General features: G+C 39.1%; 1 protein-coding gene and 1 long non-coding RNA gene across 2 annotated transcripts in view; both read left to right on the top strand.

Moving 5' to 3' along the window:
- CUNH4orf50 (chromosome unknown C4orf50 homolog) overlaps nucleotides 1–12090 on the top strand; it is a 75935-nt gene extending 63845 nt beyond the window's left edge. The window contains exon 10 of the mRNA XM_078148863.1: nucleotides 11839–12090. Coding sequence (XP_078004989.1) covers nucleotides 11839–12090 — 252 coding nt within the window. The remainder of the gene's footprint in view (nucleotides 1–11838) is intronic.
- A 1627-nt stretch (nucleotides 12091–13717) lies between these two features.
- The window catches only part of LOC144455407 (uncharacterized), a 31972-nt gene continuing 19816 nt past the window's right edge, over nucleotides 13718–25873 (top strand). Inside the window, exon 1 of the long non-coding RNA XR_013484152.1 lies at nucleotides 13718–14108. This is a non-coding gene — a long non-coding RNA (uncharacterized LOC144455407). The remainder of the gene's footprint in view (nucleotides 14109–25873) is intronic.

The following is a 25873-nucleotide window of genomic DNA, read 5'->3' as shown; positions in this document are numbered from 1 at the left end:
GAATGCATAGCTCATTGCTAGACCACTATTCAAGGAAGACTCTTCCAGCTTGGTAAGACCTGTCAGGACATGTATTTTGCTGCCATAGCCATCTAGATTGCAAGATTACTCCCTCCTACCTTGTGGAAGAGGCAGCTCTGGTGTGGTTGAAAGGATGTTCCATTTCACGTCAAAAGGCATGGGTCTAAATCTCCTCTTTGCCATGTACTAGCTGTGTGACCCTGGGCAACTCACTTGACTTTTCTGAGTCTCTATTTCCTACAAGGATAATGATACCTCACAGCTTGGTTGGGAGGATCAAATGAAAATGTGTGTAAAGTCCTTTGTAAACCAGTTATCTCTGTATAAATTCCAGGTATTATTAATGCAACATTGAAGGACTTTAGTGCAGGAAATGATCAAACATTATACAAACAGATGGGATAACTTGTAATCCCTTGTGTTTATATAGTGATTTCATACCCATTATTTCATATGAACTCTTATAGCAACCCTGTATAGGTAGTGCAAGTATTATCACTCTTATTTTACATACGATTTAGTGCTGGAAAGGGTATTGGCTTTCATTTAGCTTAAGCTCTTAGCCTGGGATCCTTAAACTTTTTAACTATTCTTTTTTTTATAAATGTATTCCATTGTAATTGTTTTCCTTTATAATCCTATGGATTTTATTGTATGCATTTAAAAAAACTTCTCTTTAGCAGAAGTTTACAGGCTTTGGCTAGATGGCCAAAGGGGTCCATAACAAAAAAGGTTAAAACCTCTAATGTAGACCAACCCACTCATTTTCCTAATAAGGAAACTGAGACTTTCTTCAGGAGGAGAACTAACTTGCTCTAAGTCACACAGAGCATACGGCAGGCCTGGGACTTAACAGATGTTGAGTCTTATGTCTTATAACTCATGATGTCTCTTCTCTTTGAAGCAAGGTTTCCATCAAAACTCATCTACTGTGAACTTAACAGCAGGCCAAAAAGGAGAGGGATTTTGTTCATATAATTATGAAATTGCACAGGTTGACACCAAAAATGAAATTCTGGGGAGATGAGACCCAGTTCCTGTGAATCACAATCCTGCAAAGATGCATGGAAACTTTGGGGAGACCAGACCAGCTGCTGCCATCAGGGTTGCCAACCTCAGCTGGAAGGGAAGTTAAATTCAAGTAGAGAAATAGAATAACTAGAGGAGAATTCTCTGTTCAACTGCTCTAATTTTCTTATAGCTATTCCGTAGGATCAGAGACTTAGAGCTCCTAGGAAATTAGAAATCACTTAAGTCTAACCCTGTCATTTTACAGATAAGGAAACTGAGGCACAGGGAGGCTAAATGGATTAATTCATACAGATTGTCAGCAATAAAGTCCAGCTTCAAGCCAAACAATCAGACAGTTAAACATTTGTGAAATGCCATACTATGTGTGAGACTGTGCTAGGTGCCGAGGATACAAAGAAAGACAAAAGACAGTCCCTATTCTTGAGGCACTCACTATCTAATTGGGAGACAACATTCAACTCAAGTATTTTCATTCTAAACCAAACACTCTTCCCAACATCTAAGATACTCATCACACTAAGTTGGGAGAAGTGGATGTGGGACAGGTTGGGCAAGATTTGGCCCTGGTGTGCATCTGTATGAAGTCCAGAGGGCATTTGATCCTTATTAATACAATCTCCTTTTTGCCTGGGGGAGTGATGAAGAGATTAGCCACAGGGTTTCCTTTTCCTAACTGCCTTCTTTCTCTGGTTTTAATACTCATTCTTTAAAGTCCCTTAGCACTTTATAATTTATGTGGCACCATCACATACATTCTCACTTGATCCCATCAGCACTTTGTGGTAATAAGAAGAATGCTAACCCAAATCTACAGTTTTTTCAAGTTTATAAAGCACTTTCTTCAGGTTAACCTTTTGAGGTTGGTACTACAGGTTTCATTCTTCCTATTTCAAATAGGAGGAAATTGAGATTCAGAGAAGTGAAATGATTTGCCTGGAGTCACACAGTTAGTAAGTGTCAGAGCTTACCTTCACAATTTTACAGCCTTTGAGATCTTTCTTCATAATGACCTTCTGAAGTTAGGCACTGAGTGTTTATCATCCTCATTTCACAGGGAGGAAGAACCGTAGCTCACCATGGTATGATAACTCAACCAACATCACCGGCAATTAAGAGAACAGACTGTCTCTGGAATTCTGACTCCCATTCCGGGAGCTGTCTTTCCACCATGCTACATTGCCTTTGGCTAAGGAATTTGGAATCATAGATTTACTTCTGGAAGGCGTGATCATCTCATTCAATCCCCTCATTTTACATATGAGGAAACTGAGGCTCAGAGAAGTTGAACAAAATCCTGTTTCTTTTTAGAAGCAATCTTTAGGAAACACTAAATATTTGGGGCTTTTGTAATTTTTTCTTCCCAACTATGTAACTGGGCAAACCATTTATTCTCCCTGAGCTATAATGTTATAAAATGGATATAAAAACATTCGCTGTACCTATTTCACAGGGCTGTCATTAAGGAAAGTGCTTTGTAAACCTTAAAATGCTTTGGAAATTCAACTAGCTGAATTATTACTTTCTGAAGAATTGCAGAGTAACTGATTTCTATTTTTTTCCAGGCATGCTGCCAATCAGACACCAAGTTTGAGAACACTGCGTTTGGAAGAGGTTAGTATAGTTTTATATAGATATATAGATATGTATCTATATATATATCTATTTTCTTTTTCTTGTAAATATTTAATTTTTTTTCGCATTACAATCACTTCCCAGTGACTCCTCCTCCCCCAACAGAACCTCCTCTTGTAATAGATAAATTCAGTTACACAAATCAGTACACTGGCCCCAGGAAGCTAGGTGGTACAGTTGATAGAGCATTAGGTCTGGAGTTCAAATCCAGCCTCAGACACTTATTAACTGTGTGACCCTGGGAAAGTCACTTAACTTGTTTTCCTGTTTCCTCATCTGTAAAATGGGGATGATGATAGCACCTACCTACTAAGGTTGTTGTGAGAATCAAATGAGGTGATAATTGTAACTCACTTAGCACAGTGCTTGGCACATAGTGGTTGAAAAGAGGAGGAAGGGGGCAGCTAGATGGCTCAGTGAATAGAGCACTGGCCCTGAAGTCACGAGGACTTGAGTTCAAATCCAGCCTCAGACCAAACAGTTGACACTTACTAGCTGTGTGACCCTGGGCAAGTCACTTAACCCCAATTGCCTAAAAAAAAAAGAAAAGGAAGGAAGATAACTCACAAGGGGGCATGCATGATAGCGGAGTTCAGATTTCAGCTGGTGGAGAAATGAATTACATCATGAAATTTATTCTCCCGGTTCTGTTTACTATAATCTGCATCAGCTCCTATATGTTTATTACATCCGCATACTACAAATTGTCCAGTCAATGAACAGGCACTCTCCTTCCAGTTCTCTGAACCTACAAAAGTGCTGTTGTACATATTTTGGTACATATGGAATCTTTCCCACCTTCTTTGACCTTAAAGTAGATATTCTCATAATTGTGTTGCTTCATCAGTAAGGTTTTCAGCAGGATAAACATACATGCTTATGTACAAAATTCAGCACTTGCACTTTCATCATATTGTCAATCTCAGGCAGAACAATCCCACAATCAGACTAGTGGGAGAGGTTTTTCAAAGTGGCAAAATACTCAGTGTCAGACTTGGATTATAAAAGGATCTTTCAAAAAGCCATCTCCTTTCTTGTACGGCTTGCTACTCATTCTCAGCTGAATATGCAATCCAGAAATTGCCATATGGCCGTTTACCATTTATCTAGGTCTTTTTTTTTTTTTACTCAAAGTTCAGTAAAGAACTGGTAACTGTAGGCTAGCTGAAGTTTTTATTTTTTTTTCCATTTCTCTTGGAGATTGTTATCATCAGACAAATATCTACTCCATTCTGGCTGCTGAGGTTGGCAACTAGTTATATTTGTTGTTCTTGTTCAGGTGTTTTAGTCGTGTACAACTCTTTGTGACCCCATTTGGGGTTTTCTTGGCAAAGATACTGAGCATTTTACAGATGGGGAAACTGAGGCAAACAGGGTTAAGTGACTTGCACAGGGTCACACAGCCAGTAAGTGTCTGAGACCAAATTTTACCTCAGGAAGATGAGTCTTCCTGACTTCAGGCCTGACACTCTATCCATAGCAGCACCCAGCTGCCCTATTAGTTATATAGACGGAGGCAAATAATTCTAAGACAATATGGTAGAGTAGCTACATAGCCAGGAGAACTGAGTTACTGATTATGTGACCTAGAACAAGTCTTTATTTTTTATTGCAGAACAAAGCAATAGGACTAGATGATCTCGAATTTCCCTTCTGTCTCTGACATTCTATGTTCTAAGGTTCCCTTCACTGCTAATATTCATGCCTTGCTGGCATTTTATGTTCTAAGGTTTCTTTTAGCTCTATCATTCTATATTCCCATGCCTTTCTCCATTCTGATACCTCATATTCTAAGGGCCTTTCTAACTCTGACATCCTGTGTTCTAATTTTTCACTTTCAACTTCACATTCTATGTTCTAGTATTTCCTTCAATTCTAAGATTCCATATTCAAAGCCTCCTTCTAACTCCGACATTCTGTGTTCTGCTTAAGTGTAGCAGGGGAACCACCAAAAGAACACAATAGAAAAATGAAATAAAAAAAGTCAAGACCAACTTACGGGGGATTTTTTTCGCTCTAAGTGTGGTTTTCGAGATGTGAATGCTGGCATTCTTTCATAGATCAAACCTGTCTCCTGAGCCCAGATACGACCAATCGCCTCAGTGGATATTTCAGTTCTAACACCTCTCCTGCTGCTGACTCTGACCCATCACTTAGGAAAACTCATGCTGGGTTTCCAAATGTGAGTAAGTTCCCAGGGACTATTTTTAGATTTTAAAAGACTTCAAATGCTATTCACTGTACTTCTTTCCATCTCCTGCAGGCAAAACCTAAAATTGGATGATGTTTGAATCAGGCCTTTTACTTAGCTTCAGCAGTGAAATCTTATTTATTTAAGTCATTTAAAAAGTCATGAAAATATAGATATTCTTGAGAAAAAATATTACATTTCTGTCTTTAAAATAAGATTAAATATTGAGCCCCATTTCCTCAAAACTCAAATATTTGATTAATAATTAAAAAAAACCCACTCTTTATACTTCCATGATTTGGGGCAGGGGATGTCAGTAGTGATACATGGGCACTTATTTCAAAGACCTGCATATCAATCTCTCCACTCCTTAGTATGTGACCTTCAAGAGGTACTGTAGCCAAAACATCAGTCACCCTTCAGCTAACCTAGTGAAGTGTCTCTATAAACTTAGTGAGGTGGGTCCTTGGATGACAAATATCCATTCGGAGTTCTGATTAAACCTTTCTACCTTGCTGTCACTGGCCAGAGCCAGTGCTCTGTTGCTATAGTTTTTGAGAGCCTAAGGCCATGTTCATATCACAGTGAGAACATCAGAATGGGACTTTAGTGGAAAAAAAATAAGGGCTCAATTTTAAAATAGGGATAGGAACTGAACTCGCAATTTCATTAATGTAGGGAACTCCCAGGTAAGGAAACTACCACTACACTTGCAGATTGGCACCTTCTCTGCACCTTAGAGTTATCTTGATCATTGGGAGATTAAGTGATTTGTCCAGGGTTGCCCAGCCAGTATGTTATCAGAGGCAGGAATGAAGCACAGGTCTTCCTAACTTGGAAGTCAGCTCTCTCTCCACTATACCATGCTGCCTGTTATATATTTTACAATTTAATTTATGTCAAGTTTGACATACATTGAAAAAGAAGGGTAAAGGATTGTGTGGCTGGCAATTTAATTAGTCATGATGAATCTACTATTGCTTCTCCCTCATTCTATATCCCTCTAGGCTGTTTCCTACTTTTCTCTTTCTTTCTTCTCCCACCCACCAATTCAGCTCTGCCCCATTTCCATCCTTTCTATCAATAGATTTGTGACTTTTCCCACTAAATTAGTTGGCCAGCAGGCTAGTTTCAATGTTTAATTGCCAATTAACCATCCTATCCCTGCAATAAGATGACCTTTTCCCTGACTTTACCTGGTCACAGGTTGACATACAGAGGAAGGAAGATTTCAAAATCCAAACATAGCTCCCATTTGGGAGGAAGAGGATGGCAGTCATTCTTTAATATCTAAGCATGGGGCTTTAAAAAACAAAAGCTTATAAAATCCCCCCTCACTGCAAATTTGTTTTTTTTAAACTAAATGTTATTTTTAAGGAAGAACAGTATTTTAGCTGTCACATTGTGAGAAAGGGAGTAAGACTGGAATTCATTTTGCCCAACATTCTTATTGAACTGATGATAACTAGTGACTCTGTGACTCATTATCTTCAAGGTAAAAGACAATTTCTTTTGTCTGCCATTCAAGGCTCTCCAAAATCTGGCACTGGCCTGCCTTTCCATTCTTACTGCCTTCCACTCCCTCTGTGCTTCAGCCAAATTGGACAGCTCTCTCTTCCTCAAACACAGTGTTTACTCTCCAGCCTCAGTGCCTTTGTTCCCTATGCCTAAAATGGAATCCTCCTCCCTCATTGTCAGTTGAATTTCTATATACTCTTTAAAACCCAAAGTAAATGCCACCTCCATCAAGAAACTTCTCTAATTTCTGAGGTTATCCCCACTCCTGGTATTCTCAATGCACTTACCACATAATAATGCACATAATCATTTGCCGAGTATGTAGCCTAGCCCCCTACTAGACTGATTTCCTTGGGGGCAAGTTTTGTGTCATTTGAATAGGGAGCCTTCATATCTACTGGTTTCTCTCTTATTACTTCTATATGGAAGTTAGAAATAGCCATCTTTTGTTTCATGTGAACAGAGTGACATCAAAGGTACATCTTCATACTCTTTTGTGTACCAAATTTCATCAGAATCAGTTAAGTTCTATAAAAAATATTATGAAACAGTCCAAGGCAAACATCAAAACAGAGGCCTCTTCTCATATTTTTGACCAAGGTCCCTGCATTGTAGCAAGAGCACCAAATAGATCATCAGAAGACCTTAGATTCACATTCCAGCTCAACCATTCAGTATCTGTGCAGAATCAGAGAGATGATGCACAACTAGAAAAGGACAAATGGCCTGATTTACAAAAAAGAAAAAATGAGATGGGAATGGAATCTGGCCAAATTAATGCACAGGTACTGAATGGTTGAGCTATAATTTACTCAAGTTAAGCTATATTTGATAAAATCTCTCATATTATTCTTATGGAGAATATGGACAGATAGGGAATGATGGTAGTATAATTAGATGGATTCAGAACTAGTTGAATGGCATGACCAAAAAAGTAGTTATTGCTACCAACTTGGATGGATATTGTCAGGGGAGTGTCCTAGGGATCTGTGCTGCTCCTGTGTACCTCAACCATTTTTTTAAAAAAATGACCTGGATAAAGACAGATGGTTTACTTCTAGTATTTGCTGATGACACAAAGCTGAGAGAGATAGTCAATACTTGTATTTCAGAATTAGGATCCCAAAATATTTTAGTAAGTTAAAACAGTGGGTTCTCAAATGGTGCTCCAGGGACCCCTGAATAGCAAACAGGTCTCTTGCTTGATTTGAGATGCAGCACTCGGGGATGAAAATAAGCTCATGATGTAATTACACTGAGGGCATTGGGGCATTTGTGATCTCCAAAGAAAGTGAAGTGTTAGATTTTGAAGGACAAGCATCGGTCATATGCATAGTCACATGATTTTAGGAATGAAACAGAAAAAAATTGAATTGGAAACCTCCTTTGTATTGGGACATTCTGATAATGGCTAGACGTTTTCATGTGTGTGAAAGTACCTTTGTTTTGGACTATAAGACATGATTCTCTCCTCTTGATCTTTACTGTTGGGGGGGGGAGAAAACGATCTCCTTTCCATAAATACAGTCAGACAAATCAGTGAAAACCAATCAACTGGGAACATAACTATATAGGAAATCAGTTTAATTAAAGAAATATCTTTTTCGGGGCAGCGAGGTGGCGCAGTGGATAAAGCACCAGCCCTGGAGTCAGGAGGATCTGAGTTCAAACCTCAGACGCATGACACTGACCAGCTGTGTGACCCTAGGCAAGTCAGTTAACCCCAATTGCCTCGCCAAAAAAGATATATATATATATATTTACAAATACATACATATGTGTATGTGTATATATGTATATGTATATATATACACATATATGTGTATGTATATATATGTGTGTGTATATATACATATATATACATGTATATGTGTGTATATACACACACACACACACACACACACACACACACACACACACATCTTTTCCACCAGAATACAATTAGGTAGGACTTTGAAGGTCTGCACAGTATTTTCCTGTAGGACTTTGAAGGTCTGCACAGTATCTTCCTGTAGGACTTTGAAGGTCTGCACAGTATCTTCCTGTAGGACTTTGAAGGTCTGCACAGTATTTTCCTGTAGGACTTTGAAGGTCTGCACAGTATCTTCCTGTAGGACTTTGAAGGTCTGCACAGTATTTTCCTGTAGGACTTTGAAGGTCTGCACAGTATTTCCTGTAGGACTTGAAGGTCTGCACAGTATTTTCCTGTAGGACTTTGAAGGTCTGCACAGTATTTCCTGTAGGACTTTGAAGGTCTGCACAGTATTTTCCTGTAGGACTTTGAAGGTCTGCACAGTATTTTCCTGTAGGACTTTGAAGGTCTGCACAGTATTTTCCTGTAGGACTTTGAAGGTCTGCACAGTATTTTCCTGTAGGACTTTGAAGGTCTGCACAGTATTTTCCTGTAGGACTTGAAGGTCTGCACAGTATTTTCCTGTAGGACTTTGAAGGTCTGCACAGCATTTTCCTGACAACAATTTTGTAAAATAGAGCAAGTGTTATTACTACCAATTTCCTAATTTAAAAAAAAAAAACCTGAGTCTCATAGAACTGATGTTTGTTACCCAGAGTCACGCAGAGATTCCTTTCTTGTCTTCTGATCCCAACACAACAACTCTTTTGGGGTCCATAACTTTATTTTTAAAAACAGTTTGATAACAGTATTTCAGTATAGTTAGCTTCCTTTACATTTTATGCATGTGAAAATATGCTTAAAAAGGCATCTGAAGGCTTTAGCATGCTGCTGAAGAGGCCTATAATATGAAGAAGGCAAAGAATCCCTGCTCTAGTTGAAGACATGATATATTTGTTTATAAAAATAACAAACATTTCTATGGTGCTTTAAGGTATAAAAACAATTTCTCAACAGCAACCCTATGAGGCAGACAGGTCAAGTACTAGCCTGTCTGTCTTATAGATGAGAAAGTTGAGGCCCAAAGAGTTTGAGCCTCTTTGACTTTCACAAGGTCATATAGCGAGTAAGAATCAGAATTAAAATTTTGAACTCAGATGACAGAGACCATCTTCTTTTGAACAATAAATTTTTATTGATATGTTTCATTTTTACATTACCTACATCAGAGATGTCAAATGCACAACTCACAACACTCCAGAGTGTAGTCTGATTAAATTAAAATTAAACATTTAAATTAAAACATAATTGGAAAATAAACAAATGGGTGAAGTGCAACAAAATATAGTTACATAACATTTAAAAAAAAACTAAGTCATTATGCAATCTGCAGGATTCCTCATGTATGCTTTAGTGACCCTCATTTCTATTTGGATTTGACACCACTGACCTAGATTTCTCTCTGTATGCCTCCCCCTTCCAAGACATTTTATAACACTTTTTTTAAAGTAAAGAAAAAGCAGTAGTGGGAAAAGATCAGCAAAAAGCAATCAATATACTGAAAAAATTATATATTATGTGCACTGTTCCATACAATTGGACACCCACATCCACACACACACACACACACACACACACACACACACACACACACGCACACATGCACACACCCTCTGTAAGGGACAGAGAGACTCCATTTGATCTTTAGCTTAATTATTTTAAAAGTTCTGGGTATGCTTTGTGCCTTCTATCCCCCCCCCATTATTTCTTTCTAGTTCAGAAATGACTGGCAAAGTCAGAACTGTGCCAACCAAATATTTACAGAGTTCCAACTCAAGTCTTTGCTGCCAGAGTTTTGCCATCACAGCCTCTAAAATACTTGTAATGCTCTATGGGGACTAGCACAGGAACTTGGGTCCAAAACCTCTCCAGCTTGTTACATATGTAAGTAGGGGTCACTTGCATCTGTCTGGACCTAAAATGAACCCTTTCCTTGCCTCCCTCCTCCCCTACCTCATTTGGAATTAACTCTGAAAGTCTGCAGGGGTTGATGCTCTTCCTCCTTCTCTCTCTCCCTCCCATTCCCTCCTCAGTATTTTCCATTTCACCATATTTTATTCCCTCTTGTTATGAGGCCCTCCTTCATTCCCACTCTGGCACAAGCACACCCAGTAGCTAGATTTACCAGCTTCAAAGGAATTGATTGAAGCTCTTGCAGTCCAAGGGAATAATTATTGATTGCAGACAGCTGTGTAAATGCTACAACTGCCACACCACTGTCTACCTTCCCCTGGGATTCTCAACCTTTGCTTCTTTTGCACTTGTTTTCCCAGGGAAAGGAGGTGGGGGAGCTTGCCCAGTAGGGTACTGGAGAGAAAACTGGTGCCTTCTCCATCTGCAATGCATCTCAATGTCTAAACACTCATTCTTGCTGATAGTGCCCCCCATTCAGTGCATCAGCTGGGCTTCTATTTTATGACCTCATGTGCCTGCCTTCACAGCGCTTTCCCTTCTGTTGCTACTCACCTTGATTTTTCCTTTTGCTCTCTATTTGAACCCCCTTCTTCTCATCCTGCTTTGTAGGCACTGAGCCTCCAGCATTCTGTGGGCTGCGGCTTTTTTCCTTGTCAGATGTTATGGTTCCTCCCCTTCTCAGTATGAGGCTTCCCCAGCCCAGAAAACCCTCTTTCCTTCTCCATAATCTGCTCCTTATTTGTTCCTTCTCTTGATTTTTTGTCCCTAGAAGTCTGTTTATCACATGATAGCTGAAGGCTGCTCTAAAAAAAAAAAAAACAACAGGCCTCTTCCCTTGCCCCTTTGTTCAGCTCCTCTGCACTGATATGCTCAGGTCACTTCCTGAGCCCCAGGGTGTTGAACTACTTTGCAATACCCCTCACCAATCCTCAGCTTTACTATGGATTCCAGCAATCATCTTATCCTCTTGAATTTAGGTCCTTGGTGTTACAGGAATTAGGAAGGACATTTTGGCTTTACCCCTCTGAACCTGGTTTGACGAAGATGCTTTGCCCAAATCCTAGATCAAGATTGGAGCAGTCCTGCCAGCACCCACAAACTAAGTTCCTTGGATGTTCCTCTGACTGAAGACATTTTTCCAAGCTGGACCGATAAGGGCATACTGCACTCTACCTAAGACCACCAGCCAACTCCTAGTGATAGCTTTCCCTGCTGCCAGACTCTGGGGCCTTATCTTCTCTACAGAGTTTGGCCCCCATGGTCCTAGTCTAACACAAGCTCACCCAAGGTCCCCACTATGCTAGATCACTAGCATAAAATGAACCTACTGATGCACTTTAAATACTCTGAAGGGGTTGGTAGGGGGAAACTAATAGGTTTGATCAGTTGTACAAAAGCTCTATCTTCCATGTACTTCGGTTAGCCTCCCCCCACCAGAATTCCTAAATTCTACATCATGTCTCCTGATGCTAAGTCCAACATACTTTCTACTAAGTCGTGCTTCCTCTTGCTTCATTGCAAGGCCTCCTAACCAAGGTTTTCTGGTTTAAATGGCTTTTACTGATTTAGCAAAATGGTCAGAGAATTTCATCCCCACCATTCATGCTCTTGTTCACAGTTGCCTTCTGGAGTGATGAATAATCCCAGAACCTGCCAGATTGGAGTGGATGTGGGTGCGGGGCTGATTTCTGAAAGCATTCAGCAGGAAACACTTGAGATGTGCAGCCTCTCCACCCCTCCAACCAATGACCTCCCTCTGCCTTCGAAAGTAATGAGCCCAGAGAGGATCCTAGCCTTGCATTGGGAGCTAAGCCACAGCCGCTACACTAATTATCAGGTCAATAAATCACCTTTGGTGTTAAGAATTTAATGGAATCATTCTTCTAGCCTGCATAAATACTTGAAGCCCTGTTCTTAGAACCTTTACAGATAATGCATTAAAAAATGAAAAGTGATTAAAGATCATATTTGATGACAAGTGCTTTTATCTTTGGTTTTAGCAATGGCAGTTAGAGAAGGCTGGGGATTGTTTCAACCTTGCCCCATCCTCCCAGGAAACTGGGCTTTGGGAAATTTCCAGGCACCTACAGGAATATTTAATTGAACAAAACCTACTAAAGGTATAACTTTCGGCCTACTCTTCTTTGCCTTATAAGTATTCCGGCTAATTCTACTCTCAGAGGCACTCACTGTTAATTTCCTAATGTTTGGAATGCTGTGGAAGGCAGAACCGATCAATAGCGAGCAGCTGTGCCTACGACTTCCCTGCTGCAATACTTAGCCATTGCCTTCTAAAGCTCAAAGAATCATACATAAAATGTTAGTGCTGGCAAGGACCTTGGACAGCATTTAGTTCAGCATTTACAACCCTTGCTATTTTACAAGGAAGGAAATTAAAGTCTGCTGAAGTCAGTATAGTGGAAAGATCATTGGACTTAGAGGCAGAAAGCCTGGGTTTCAGCTCTGCATTAGCCACTTATAAACTGTATAACCTCCCTCTTGGAGCCTCAGGGAAAGCTAAATTCCTTCTCCTTTCAGCCTCAGTTTCCTCATTTGTAAAATACAGTTGATACTGGCCCTACCTACCTCATGGGGTTGTTGAATCAACTGAGATACCAGTTGAAGGTTCTCAGTGAAAATAAAGCTGCAGTTACATGCGTGTAAGCAATTGTTAATATTATAATGAATAACAATTTTTTATTATATTTTATTTGATTATTCATTTATTATAAATTATTACAAAATTATAATTTAATATTATTATTAATAGTAAAATTTATTATTATCAGTAAAATGTAGGCTTCTTGAGAACAGGGACTTTTGTCCTTGTTTTGCTGTCCCCTGCACCCCCAATACAGTGCCTGGCAAGTACCTAATAAATGTTTGTTGGGTTTAATTGAATAGAATTGTCATCATTATTATTATCTAAGGACACAAGTTAGTGGCATACCTAGGACTCATTCTTAACTTTTTATGTTACAAAGAAAGGAGGAAATATAAGCTGAAACAGAGATCTGGGTAGCCTAGTCTCTAAATAGGCTGCCGAGATTTGCCTAAGACACTTGGTGATGGCTCAGGAACAAACTGCTGAGCCAGCAAAGTCCATTGAAAGGATTTTTTTAAATCTCCATAGAGAGCATTTTCAAGGAGCACTCACACATTTCCGATCTCATGAGTGCTTTTAATTTTCACACTCAATATTTAACTTTACAAGCATTCTGTGGGGGTGGCAAAGGAGCTACCCTGAGAATATATTTTAAATTAAACCATAGCTCTTTGAGCGGATCAACCAATTGATCCAGCAATAGCAATAAATCACACATTAGAAGATCAGATATTCAAAGAATGTTGGACTTGGTGAATAGTGTTGTCTAGATCTGTAATTACAGTCTGGATTGTAGTACAAAGACCATAAAATTGTTCTTTGTTGTGATTTCATCATAGTTGTTTCTGGATGATAACACCATTCCTTTATCCTCTTTCTCCTTTAGACTCTGGCTACCCTTTCTGAGTCAGCCCTCAGTGGTTCCAGCACACAGCCCTGTCTGGTGGAGCCATGCCAGCCCACAGAGCCCTGTTTCCCAGAGTCTTCCGCTGGTAGCTCTTTCGAGGAACACCAACAGCGAGAGCAAGGATGCAAATGGAGTGACCCATCATGTAGTCAGACAGAAAATCAGCATTCAGAAACTGAGCACTGGGGCAGCAGTCCCAGAAATACCATTATGAATAACACATGGACCTCTGGAGACCAGCCAGATGGCTCAACCTCCACGACTACAGCAGAAAGCCATTTGTCAAATGGGTTGTCAGCAAGTAATAAAGGTCTAAGTCCTTTGGGGAAAGACTCAGACGTGCTGCAGAGAGCAAGATCCCTGGCTATAAAGCGAGGTAACATGCTTTCCTGATTTCATTGATGATTTGCTGAAGGAAAGAAAGACCTTCGGTTTTCTCCTAGTCACACCACACTGAAGCATCCAGCATAGGTGGGGTAGGGTGGTGGATGTTGGCTAATGTAAATTTCTTTGTGAGGATAATGGTAACACTTGTCAGGGGAAATCTATTGTACTTTGTGATTCACAAAGCATTTTCCTTACTATACCCCAGTGAAGAAGAAAGGATGAGGATTATGATCACCATTCTATAGATAAGGAAACTGAGGCTCAGAGGCATGAACTGACTTGCCTAAGGCCATATACTAGTAGCAGAGTTGGGATTAGTTGCAAAGTCATAGCATTTAAAGCCAAAAGAGATCTTTGTAAGTGCCTAGTCCAAAGGTCTTGTTTGAGAAAGGAAAGTTACATTAGGAGTGCGACTGGCAGTGAAGCCATGATTCAAATTCACATCCTCTCATTCCAAATCCTATGATCTGGTGCTCCTTTCCTCCTATTACACTATGGAGCCTCAGACAGCAAACCAGAATTCTTTCCACTATACTACATCTTCACTATTAATTTGTTCATTCATCTAACATTTACTGAGGGCTTCCTCCACCTTGAAAACTCCCCTCTCCCAACACATGCACACTTAACATAAAGGATCTACCACTTCCCAAATTTCTCATCTTTCTTTCTTTTTATGATTGTCCAGCTCTCCTTTGTTCTTAGGATATTCTGTCTTGTTTCAAACATTTGGGTCTATATGCCATGACCCAGAGTAGCTCAGTGATTGACTAGGATCTCAATCAGGATTTTAACTTACTCTTTTTATTCAAGATACTTCAATATTCTCCATCAATATTTCTGCTAAAAAAAAAAAAGCTGAAGCCAGAATGTGGTCATGATGCTCATAATTCTCACAACTAGTAATTCAGTGGGTTGTCAAGGGAGTTTTGTAACCTTTTGAAATTTTTTCATCCCCCATGACTTATATAGCATGTCAGGACAAGAATCTAAGATCTTGAAAGCTTTGTAAAAATATCTCTTTGAAAAGGTATTTCTTTCAAAGTTGTTTAGAGGGCTGACTGACCCTGGGATAGGATCCGACTGACTAGGGATAAATTCCATGGGTGTGTGATAAGTGCCCTTATTTGCTTGATAAATCTACATAGGTTTGATTCCCACAAAACAAATGCTTTTCCTCTAATTGACATGTAGCAGTCAATCCTTCAAAAGCTGCCTTGCTTCCCAATATGATGTTGGGCAGCATCCCCCTGGTAACACCTCTATGACATCTCTCCACAGCTGCTGCTGTATAAAATGCCCCTTTGGGGGAAGGGGTGGAGGTCTGTATACCCTCCTGTTACTTAGGCAGCTATCAGAAACCAGCATATTAATGCTGGGAAGAAAACACCAAACCCTCTGATTTGGAAATGACAAGCACTTAGTAGCCCATAAAGCATGTCAGAGATGGAACATGTCTCTTGGGAGGTTGGGGGTAGAAAAGGGCACTGTCATCTACTTTCAGAGGCAGCTGTTCTATGGCAATAATAATTTGATTTGATTAACATTAAGCTTCCATTATATATAAGGCACTGTGTTAGATGCTGAAAAACCAAGGTAAAAATGAAAAAAAAAAGTCTCTGCCTTCAAGAAGCTTATATTCTACTGGATTTAATAGCTTACATTCCTCTGGCCTTTAAAGTTTGCAAAGGGTCTTCTCTGTAACAACCTTTTCAGGAAGATACTGCAGGCCACATTACCCATTTTACAGATGAGGGTTTGGTTTTTATTTTTTTGCATTTTACAAATCAGAGGATTACTTGCCCATAGAGTCAATATCAGCTCCAGAATTTGAACTCCCTGTCCCTGTTCAGTAAGTCTAAACCTCTTTCTTCTCTACCACACAAAATGTGGAGTTGGAAGGCATAAGTTCTGACCTTATTGGAACTTACTAGCTGTATCTGCTTGGGCAAGCCATTTCTCATCTATAAAATAGACAGCTAAGTGGTGGAGCAGATGATGTACTGAACCTAGAGTCAGGAAGACCTGAGTTCAAGTCTGGCCTCAGATACTTACTATGTATGTGATTTTGGATAAGCCACCTAATTTATATCTGCCCTAGTTTCCTCATCTATAAGACAAGAATTGAGAATGTGAGAGTAGCAAAGTGCCCTTGAGATGATCTTGTCTGATACCTTTATTAAATAGAAGAGGAAACTGAGGCCAAGATAGTCAAAGTAACTTTTCCCAAGGCACAGAGATTGTCTTCTGATTGATTCTGTCTTCACCACATCAGCTCAGGATAACACACAGACACAGACACACACACAGACACAGACACACACACACACACACACACACAACACACATTTGCTCATTAGTGCCTGCTAGTATTATGCTGTGCTCTATGGCCTCAGCTGATTTAGGCTACGGACCCCTCAGTGTTCATACCATGTGCCCAGCCCAAAGTAATCACTGATGGAAAGACAGTCATCATTACATATGCCCCCATACTACCTGTCACTGCCCAGGTAGAAATCACTGAGACTGCCATATATTTGGTGGAGCTGTGTTTTATCACATAAATTTAGAGTGAGAACAGGAACTCTAGAGCATTGAGTCTAAAGGCACTTAAAGGCCTGCATTCTAGTTCACATTTACTAACTGAATGGTGTGACAAGTCACTTTATATTTTACTTTCTTCATCCATAAAATAGAGTTTCTACTAACCTCACAGGTGGTGAGCAGAAAATGAAACAGCTGATATGCTAGGATCTAGAGTTGAAAAGGGATTTATTAAACTCTATGGATAGTGGAATGATAGGTAGATTATGTGAGTTTGCAAGGGGTATTGTTTAAAAAGCCCTGAAGATAAAGAGAACCTGGGGGCGATGGTCATACAATAGTTTATTAATAAATGTTGGATAAAGGTAAGAGTAAATCTTGTACAACTCATTCATTTTATAGTCCCAAAATCATAAGGTCCAAAGAAGGTGAAAGAATTTGATATATGTAAAAGATCTCTGAAAATTTTAAAATGTCAGACAAATGTACCTCTTCTAATGTCTTCCTCTAGGGGCTCATCCTTATGTGGAGGAGACCCTAGGTTTTCAAAAGCTAGGCCTGCAGAGTATCAGCTCTGGGTTGTGTTACCCACTTGGAAATGCTTTGACCATGAGCCTGGTGACTGCTTATATATCTGTTACCTAAATACCTGCCTTGACTATGTTCATGGTGGCTTCTTACAAGCAGACTGGCCAATGGAAAGAGCATTGATGCTGGAGTTAGAAGAATTGATACTACTTGTGTGATTATGGACAAATCATTGAAACTTCATGGGCCTCAGTTTCCTCATTTGAAATATTTAAGGAATAGGAGTAGGTGGTTCTGGGTGTCCCTTTTTTAGATAACTCATCTTATGATCCTCATGGGTACCAGGTGAGGAATGGTAATTTGACCACAATGACACATGAAATCATCTATCATAAGGCATGGAGAGCCTGTGAGTAGTAATAGAAAAGAGAAGAGCTTCATGGATGAAATCACAGGATTTCTGAAATATTGGCGTCCAGATCCTCCTATAGAATTTAAGTTTCTTAAAGTAAAGGACTATTTCATTCATGTCTTTGCATCCCTAGCCAAGAAAATGCCTGAAACATAGTAATTGCTTAATAAATGCCTGTTGATTTATTAATTTTATCAGTTGAAGCACGTGTTAAAAGCCTTGTTATTCTTAGCTGAAGTTATCACTAGGAGAATAGACTTCTCAGCTAGGTCCCCACGGCTTGCCCATCCTTTGTCTCTCTTCTCCTACACAATGAACTTTCAGGTGGTACCTTTGCAATTGGAAGCTGATGTCTCTGTGTTGATCATGCTGCTCTTTGGTTATTGCATGAAGTTAAGGGACTTGTTCAGATGTTCCTACACACCACCATGAGTTTTGGTTGGCTTCTATATAAAAGCATTGTGGTTAGTTGGGGAATAGGTCAACCTTGTTACCCCACATGTGTATTATAGAAGAACCTGTGAAGAGACAGGTGTCCTGGGGATGCTGAGCCTGCAGCAAATGCTTGATAAGTATCGGAGTAAGAATGAGTCAATAAGAAGCTCTTACTCTTTCCATGGTTCTTTCTATTATAGCACATTACTTTTCCATTACCACCATTAGATCATGCAAATGGAAATGTTTATTTTGTGTTGTGTGATGGCTATTTTCTTTTTTGAATTAAGTTTACCTTTTTCTAGCTTCAAGGGTTGTTGTCTTCTTATGGTTTCTGGAATTTTATTCTCATTTTTCATGATTTTATATACATTGAATTTATAATCTCTCAAACTTTTTTTCCTAGATAAAAGAATCCTCATTTTTGGGTAGAAGAGGAAGATTTAACTATTGGATGCCAATATTTGCCTTCCAACCTATCTCTATTATCCCTTGGGTTGTGCCCTATGATTCAGAGTTAGTTGAGAGGATGTAAGTGCATCTAGCTCATTAAAAAAGTACATAGAAATATGGACCTCCAATTGAAGCCATATGATAAGATAACTGTCAATAGGTATATAACCTATATACAACCCCACACTTATATGCATGTATATGTGTCTTTGTCGTTGTTGTTGTTTGCCCTTACTACTCAAAGATGACCATGACATCAGGAAGTGGATGTCATGATTTGCAAGTGAATTGGATTTAAGTGAGTCAGGGCTGTGTAAATTCTCCAGCTTCACTTTCTCTTCTGTACCCTCTGGGTCCAGTGGCAAGGTATAGGTCAGGATGAGTAGAGATGGCCCTGGATGCAGGGGGCCTTTTTAAGCTATGGTCTTTTTTGGGTCTCAGTCGAGAACACAGGTATGCCAGCAATGGTTACCTGGGATTCAGTGACTGGGAAGGGCTGAGTATTTGTTGTTTTCTCAGTCAAAGGGCCAAGTTTCTCCTTAACATCTGAATTTCTTCTTAAGATACTTAAGAAATCATAGGTCTGAAAAATAAGAATTACAAACAGAAGAAAAATGTCAGTTTGCAAAGAGTATTACAACAAACTATTTTCTTCATAAAGAATAGTGGAGCCACCACACTTGAACCCTTACATCATAGAACCTAAGGTGTTTATACAGGAATTATAAATGGCATTGAAGGGAACTAAGATGGGAAAATAAACTGGGATGAATCATGTCCATTATATAGAAGACAACTATGCTGAAAGAGCATTGAGAGGTAATTTGTGAGGTAATAGTGATGATGATGACATGATGATAACAATAGCAGTTGCTATTTGTATAGTGCTTTATGGTTTGTGTTTATATACTGCATAAAGGCAGATAGATGGCTCAGTGGATAGGACACTAGACCAGGAGTCAGGTAAATCAGATTCCAAATCCTACCACAAACACTTACTGTGTGACCCTGGGAAAGTCATTTAACCTCTTGCAGCCTCAGTTTTCTCATCTATAAAAATGGAATAATAGTAGTAGCTACTTTTCAGAGTAGTTGTGAGGGCAAAATGACATAATATTTGTAAGGCGCTTTGCCAACTTTAAAAATGCTATATAAATGCTAGTTATTATTGTGATCAGTACTATGATTATGATGTGTATCCATGAGCGTACCGTGTATATACACACCCACCCACAACAAATCCATTTGATTCCCACATCTGGGTTCAAAGATTCAGATGCAGAAGAAGAAGTTGGTAGAGAATGGAATGGGGTGCTTTGGAAGGCAGTGAGTAAGGATTTCATCCCTGAAGGCTTTCCACTGGAAGACTGAACTGTGTGGCATGGTACAAGAGGGATTGGACTCTGTAGACTCCTAACTCTGAGATTCTAAGGCTCTAGATTACAATTGCATCCCTCAACCCAATACTAACTTTACCCCCAAGAAGTCAGATTTTTACATGGGAAAAGTATGAGGCAGAAGCCAAATCTTAGCTTGGAGTCCCAGCTCTGCACAGTTCTAGCTTGGTTATTTGGGGCATGTAATTTGCAATCAAATGAATGAGAGAATCTTTCTCTCCTTTTTAAAATGTCTTGTATTTTACATGGCAGATGCATACTACTCTCGCAGGCTAAAGAATCCCACCCCCTACCTATTTCTGGAAGAATAGGGTTTTTGTTAGCATGGAATACTTACAAACAAGAACAATGTACTGAATAGAAAACCATTTCTCTAAAGTTGGCATGAAGGGCATTGATAGTACAAACAGCTGCTGGGTTTAGAAATAGAACAGCATAAAGTATGTTAAGTGACCTACAAAGAGATCTGTTAATTTTCCCTTCTTTTGAGCTGTGCTATTTTCTTCCCACTCTACCTTTTTAAATTTTTCTTGCTTTCCTCCTGGGAATTAACCAAAACTAACTGTCTAAATATGGCTGCTTGGGTGGGGGGAGTTAAAAAAAAAAAGAGAAGAGAAAGTAGTTTCTTTTAAATAGCTATGTAGTTCAATTCAACAAACTATGCATTATGGGGAAAGTTCTAGGCACTGAGAATAAAGATGAGGATAAGTAAATATCAGATGAGAGAGAGAGAGAGAGAGAGAGAGAGAGAGAGAGAGAGAGAGAGAGAGAGAGAGAGAGAGAGAGAGAGAGAGAGAGAGAGAGAGAGAGAGAGAGAGAGAGAGAGAGAGAGAGAGAGAGAGAGAGAGAGAACACAGTAATTGGGAGAATAGGAATATAATCCATGATCCACCTGAATTAAGCTTTGAAGGAGGACAGTGATTTATAAAGGTGAAACTGATGATGGAGGAATAGGAGATGTCTAATACAAATGTAAAGGGGCAGGGATGGAATGTTGAGTTTAGGGAAGACTTAGTCTAGCCTGGTTTGAACTAACAGGCCTGTAATCCTAAAAGTCTCCTAATTTGTAAAATTGAAAAACCTTGGGCTCTGCCCCACAGGGTAACAGGCAGCTCCTTCAACTTCATTGTACTCTAGCTAGCCCACGCCAGACCTGGACATGCTGCATATGCCCTACAGCCATGACCTCATTTTCTTCTTGCCTTCTCTTCCTCCTGACTACATGACCTCTAAAGATGATAATAATGATAGCTGTCATTTATATAGCATGCTAAAGTTTGAAAAACACTTCATACATGTTATCTCGTTTGATCCTTATAATAACCCTATGAGGTGGGTTCTGGTATAATCCTCGTTCTATAGATGAGAAAACTGAGGCATAGAAAGGTAAAGTGACTTGCCTAGATTTGTGAAGTTAATAAATGTCAGAGTCTGGATTTGAACCAGATCTTCCTCACTCCAAGTCTAGTCACTCTATCCACTATATAGCCTAGGAGCTTCCAATGCCCTGTGGGAGTTAATTAATTCAGCTTTGGAACTGCTTTCTTGGGTCTGAGCTGTCCTGATATGGATGTGGGTGAGTGAACTACAAACTTAAATATCCTGCTATATTTAGCCAGTCTAAGGCCAGACCACATATCCTGTTCCATACAGTTGTATGCTCTGGTCATCTTCTTGCCATTAGCCCTGTCACTGTGCTCAACCTTCCCTGCCCCCACCTTCCACCTCTTGCCCTGGGAGCAGTAATCAAGTAGACATTGCCATTGCTTCTGAAAAAGGCATGCCTGTTGATAGTTCTCTTCACCATCCTTTTAACTTCCCTTCCTAAAATATGATTCCTGAGCCACTATTCTCCTAATTAGAGTTTCCTCCTTTCATAATGTAAGCTCCTTGAGGGCAGAAACTATCTTGCTTTTGTATTTTTTTTTTTTTGCTGTTTGTATTTTGAATCTTCAGTGCTTAGGTTAGCACAATATATGATGCGTCATAATGTCTACTATGGCATCTACCTAAAACCTTCAGCAAGCATCATACGTAATGAAGACAAGCTAGATGCATTTCCAATAAGATCAGGGATGAAACAAGGATGTCCATTATGGCCACTGTTGTTCAATATACTACTGGAAACGTTAGCTTTAGCAATAAGAGAAGAAAAAGAAATTGAAGATATTAGAATAGGCAAAGAAGAAACAAAGCTATCACTCTTTGCAGATGATATGATGATATACTCAGAGAATCCTAGAGAATCGAGTGAAAAATTACTTGAAATAATAAACAACTTTAGCAAAGTGGCGGAATATAAAGTAAACACACATAAATCATCAGCATTTCTATATATTACCAATGAAGCCCAACAGCAAGAGATAGAAAGAGAAATTCCATTTAAAGTTACTGTAGACATTATAAAATATTTAGGCGTCTACCTCCCCAAACAAACCCAGGAACCATATGAACACAATTACAAAACACTTTTCACACAAATAAAGTCAGATCTAAGTAATTGGAAAAACATCAGTTGCTCATGGATAGGCCGAGCTAATATAATAAAAATGACAATCTACCTAAGCTAATTTACTTATTCAGTGCCATACCAATCAAACTACCAAAAATTATTTTATAGAGTTAGAAAAAATAATAACAAGATTCATTTGGAAAACAAAAGGTCCAGAATATCAAAGGAACTAATGAAAAGAAATGCAGGGGAAGGTGGCCTAGCAATTCCAGATCTTAAATTGTATTATAAAGCAGCAATCATCAAAACTGCTTGGTACTGGCTAAGAAATAGAGGTGGATCAGTGGAATAGGTTAAATATGCAAGACACAGTAGTCAATGACTATAGTAATCTATTACTTGATAAACCCAAAGACCCCAGCTTCTGGGATAAGAACCCACTCTTTGAAAAAAACTGCTGGGAAAACTGGAAAAGAGTATGGCAGAAACTAGGCATAGACCCAAATCTCACACCATATACCAAAATAAAGTCAAAATGGGTTCATGATTTAGATATAAAGGCTGATCATAAGCAAACTGGGAGAACAAGGAATAGTTTACCTATCAGATCTATGGAGAAAGAAGAATTCATGACCAAACAGGAGATAGAGAACATTATGAAAGCAAAATGGATAATTTTGATTACATTAAATTGAAAAGTTTTTGCACAAACAAAGCCAATGCAACTAAGATTAGAAGGAAGGTAGAAAATTGGGAAAGAATTTTTACAACGCATTCCTCTGATAAGGGCCTCATTTCTAAAATATATAGAGAATTAAGACAAATTTATAAGAATACAAGCCATTCCCCAATTGATAAATGGTCAAAGGATATGAACAGACAGTTCTCAGATGAAGAAATTAAAGCCATCTATAGTCATATGAAAAAATGCTCTAAATCACTATTGATTAGAGAAATGCAAATCAAAACAACTCTGAGGTACCACATCACACCTATCAGATTGGCCAACATGACAAAACAGGAAAATGATAAATGTTGGAGAAGATGTGGGAAAATTGGAACACTAATGCATTGTTGGTGGAGTTGTGAAATGATCCAACCATTTTGGAGAGCAATTTGGAACTATGCCCAAAGGGCTTATAAAGATGTGCATACTCTTTGACCCAGCAATAGCACTTCTAGAGCTATATCCCAGAGAGATTACAAATGGGAAAAAGGACCTACATGTACAAAAATATTTACAGCAGCTCTTTTTGTGGTGGCAAAGAATTGGAAATTGAGAGGATGCCCATGAATTGAGGAATGGCTGAACAAGTTGTGGTATATGAATGTAATGAAATACTACTGTGCTATAAAAAATGATGAACAGGCTGACTTCAGAAAACATGGAAAGACTTGTATGGTCAGATGCTGAGTGAAGTGAGCAGAACCAGGAGAACTTGGTACACAATAACAGCCACGTTGTGCGATGACCAATATTGATAGAATTAACCTTTCTCAGCAATACAAGGATCTAAGACATCTCCAAAGGCCTCGTGATGGAAAATGCTACCTACAAAGAAGAAAGAACTGTGGAGTTTGAATGCAGATTGAACTATACTATTTGCTACTTTTTTCTTCTCTTGTGTTTTTTCCCCCTCTTTCTGGTGGTTCCTCCTATTGGTTCTAATTCTTACTTACAACATCATTAATGTGAAAATATGTTCAATAGGAATGTACATGTATAGCCTATGTCAGATTGCACACCATCTAGGGGAGAGAGGTGGGGTGGGAGGGAGAGAAAAATTTAAAAGTCAAAAACTTATGGATGTGATTGTTGATAATTCAAAATGAATTAATTAAAAAAATAAAAAAAAATGTCTACTATGCATCAGGCATTGTACTGGCGGTATAATGATGAAAAATGGCACAGTCCCTGCCTTCAAAGAACTTACAGTCTACTAGAGTGTCAGAGGATAAGACATGTACAGTATACAACCACAGCAAGTGGGGCAGAAAGTAGAAGGTTATTGGCTACAGGACAAAATTCTCTAGGAAAATTCATAGAAGAAAAGATCACTTCCAAGTGAGAAGTGATTTCCCCTTCATCCCATCTTAGGGTACCTTGTCACCCTCTTAGTCACTTATGTTTTAATCTGTATTCTATTTATCTCTATATATCTTATCCTCCCTACCTCAATCCCAGTTATAAACTGAGGGCACAGATATGATTTCATTTATCTTTGCATCTCTCCTGGTACCTAAAAAGAGTTTATTGTGCATTGCAGACTCTTAAATCTCTCTCTCTCTCTCTCTCTCTCTCTCTCTCTCTCTCTCTCTCTCTCTCTCTCTCTCTCTCTCTCTCTCTCTCTCTCTCTCTCTCTCTCCATCTATCTATATCTATATATTGAAATGTGATCCTGGCTGCTTTTAATAACTCATTGTTAATCCATGACTTTAAAACCCTTCCTAAACCAATTTATATTTTCAGCCTTTACCACTTAGTGTAATGAGCTTTGTCATTTTATTAACTGCTATAAATAGTGCTTCCTTTTGATCTGTTCTAATTATACTTCTTTGAGCCACGATCTGTAAGCAAGTCAGCATTTGCTAATCCATGCCCTTCAGTTTTGTCTAAGGTTTCCTTATATCTGCTCCCAAGTGCTAGCTTTTCAGGCCAAATCATCCAAAGAGAAGGTACTTTCCAAATACAAGCAAACAAGCTCCAGGAGATTACATTCTAACGGAGGAAGACAGCAAAGAAAGGGGAGCTAGACAGGAGAATAGAGCAGTCATCCTGTGGCTGCCTGCTTCTGGTGGCCTGTTTCAGGACAGGATAAAATGAAACCTCACCTGTGTGAACACAGAACATCAGGGGGAGAGTCCAAATTTGGAGGAGAGAGGGATGAGAGGAATGAGGCAAATGAGCACAATTCAGGCAACATAGTTTAGAAATGATTGATGCGTCCACGTTTTGCTTTCTCACTTCTTTTTTTCTTTTGATGTTAGTATTGGGTTTGGGTATGAAATTAATGATAATACCTCATTCATGTATATGTACATGTGTATTGTTATCTATGACACACATGTCTACATATAATCATATATATGCATACATATATAAACATATATGGGGGTATACATGTGTGTATATTCTCTCTCTCTCTCTCTCTCTATATATATATATATATATATATATACTTATATATGTTTCATGTGTTACCTCTTTTAATCCTTATATTAGCCTGAGAAAAGCTATAACTAAGGCTGAATATAAAGTGACTTGTCCAAAATGACACCAGGGATGACTCAGGTCCTTTGACTTATTTAACTTCGCAACAACTCTCCAGGCTGGGGACAGGGAAAATCAATGTGGGAGTGTACTTTCACATTGGACAGATGAAAAAACTGACACTCAGAGAAGGGAATATGGCTTTTGTAAATTCATGCGTGTGTCTGAACTCAGATCCTCTAAGTCTAGTCTTCTTTCTTCACCAGGAGGAACATAAACTCTTTCAGGGCAGGGACGATGCTGTTTTTGTCTTTGTAGCCCC

Source organism: Phascolarctos cinereus, unplaced genomic scaffold (assembly GCF_003287225.1).
Source record: "Phascolarctos cinereus isolate Bilbo 61053 unplaced genomic scaffold, phaCin_HiC Scaffold_9;HRSCAF=440, whole genome shotgun sequence".
NCBI classification, from domain to species: domain Eukaryota; kingdom Metazoa; phylum Chordata; class Mammalia; order Diprotodontia; family Phascolarctidae; genus Phascolarctos; species Phascolarctos cinereus.
The sequence above is the reverse complement of the archived record's forward strand: the minus strand, read 5'-3'. Positions and strand labels throughout refer to the sequence as shown.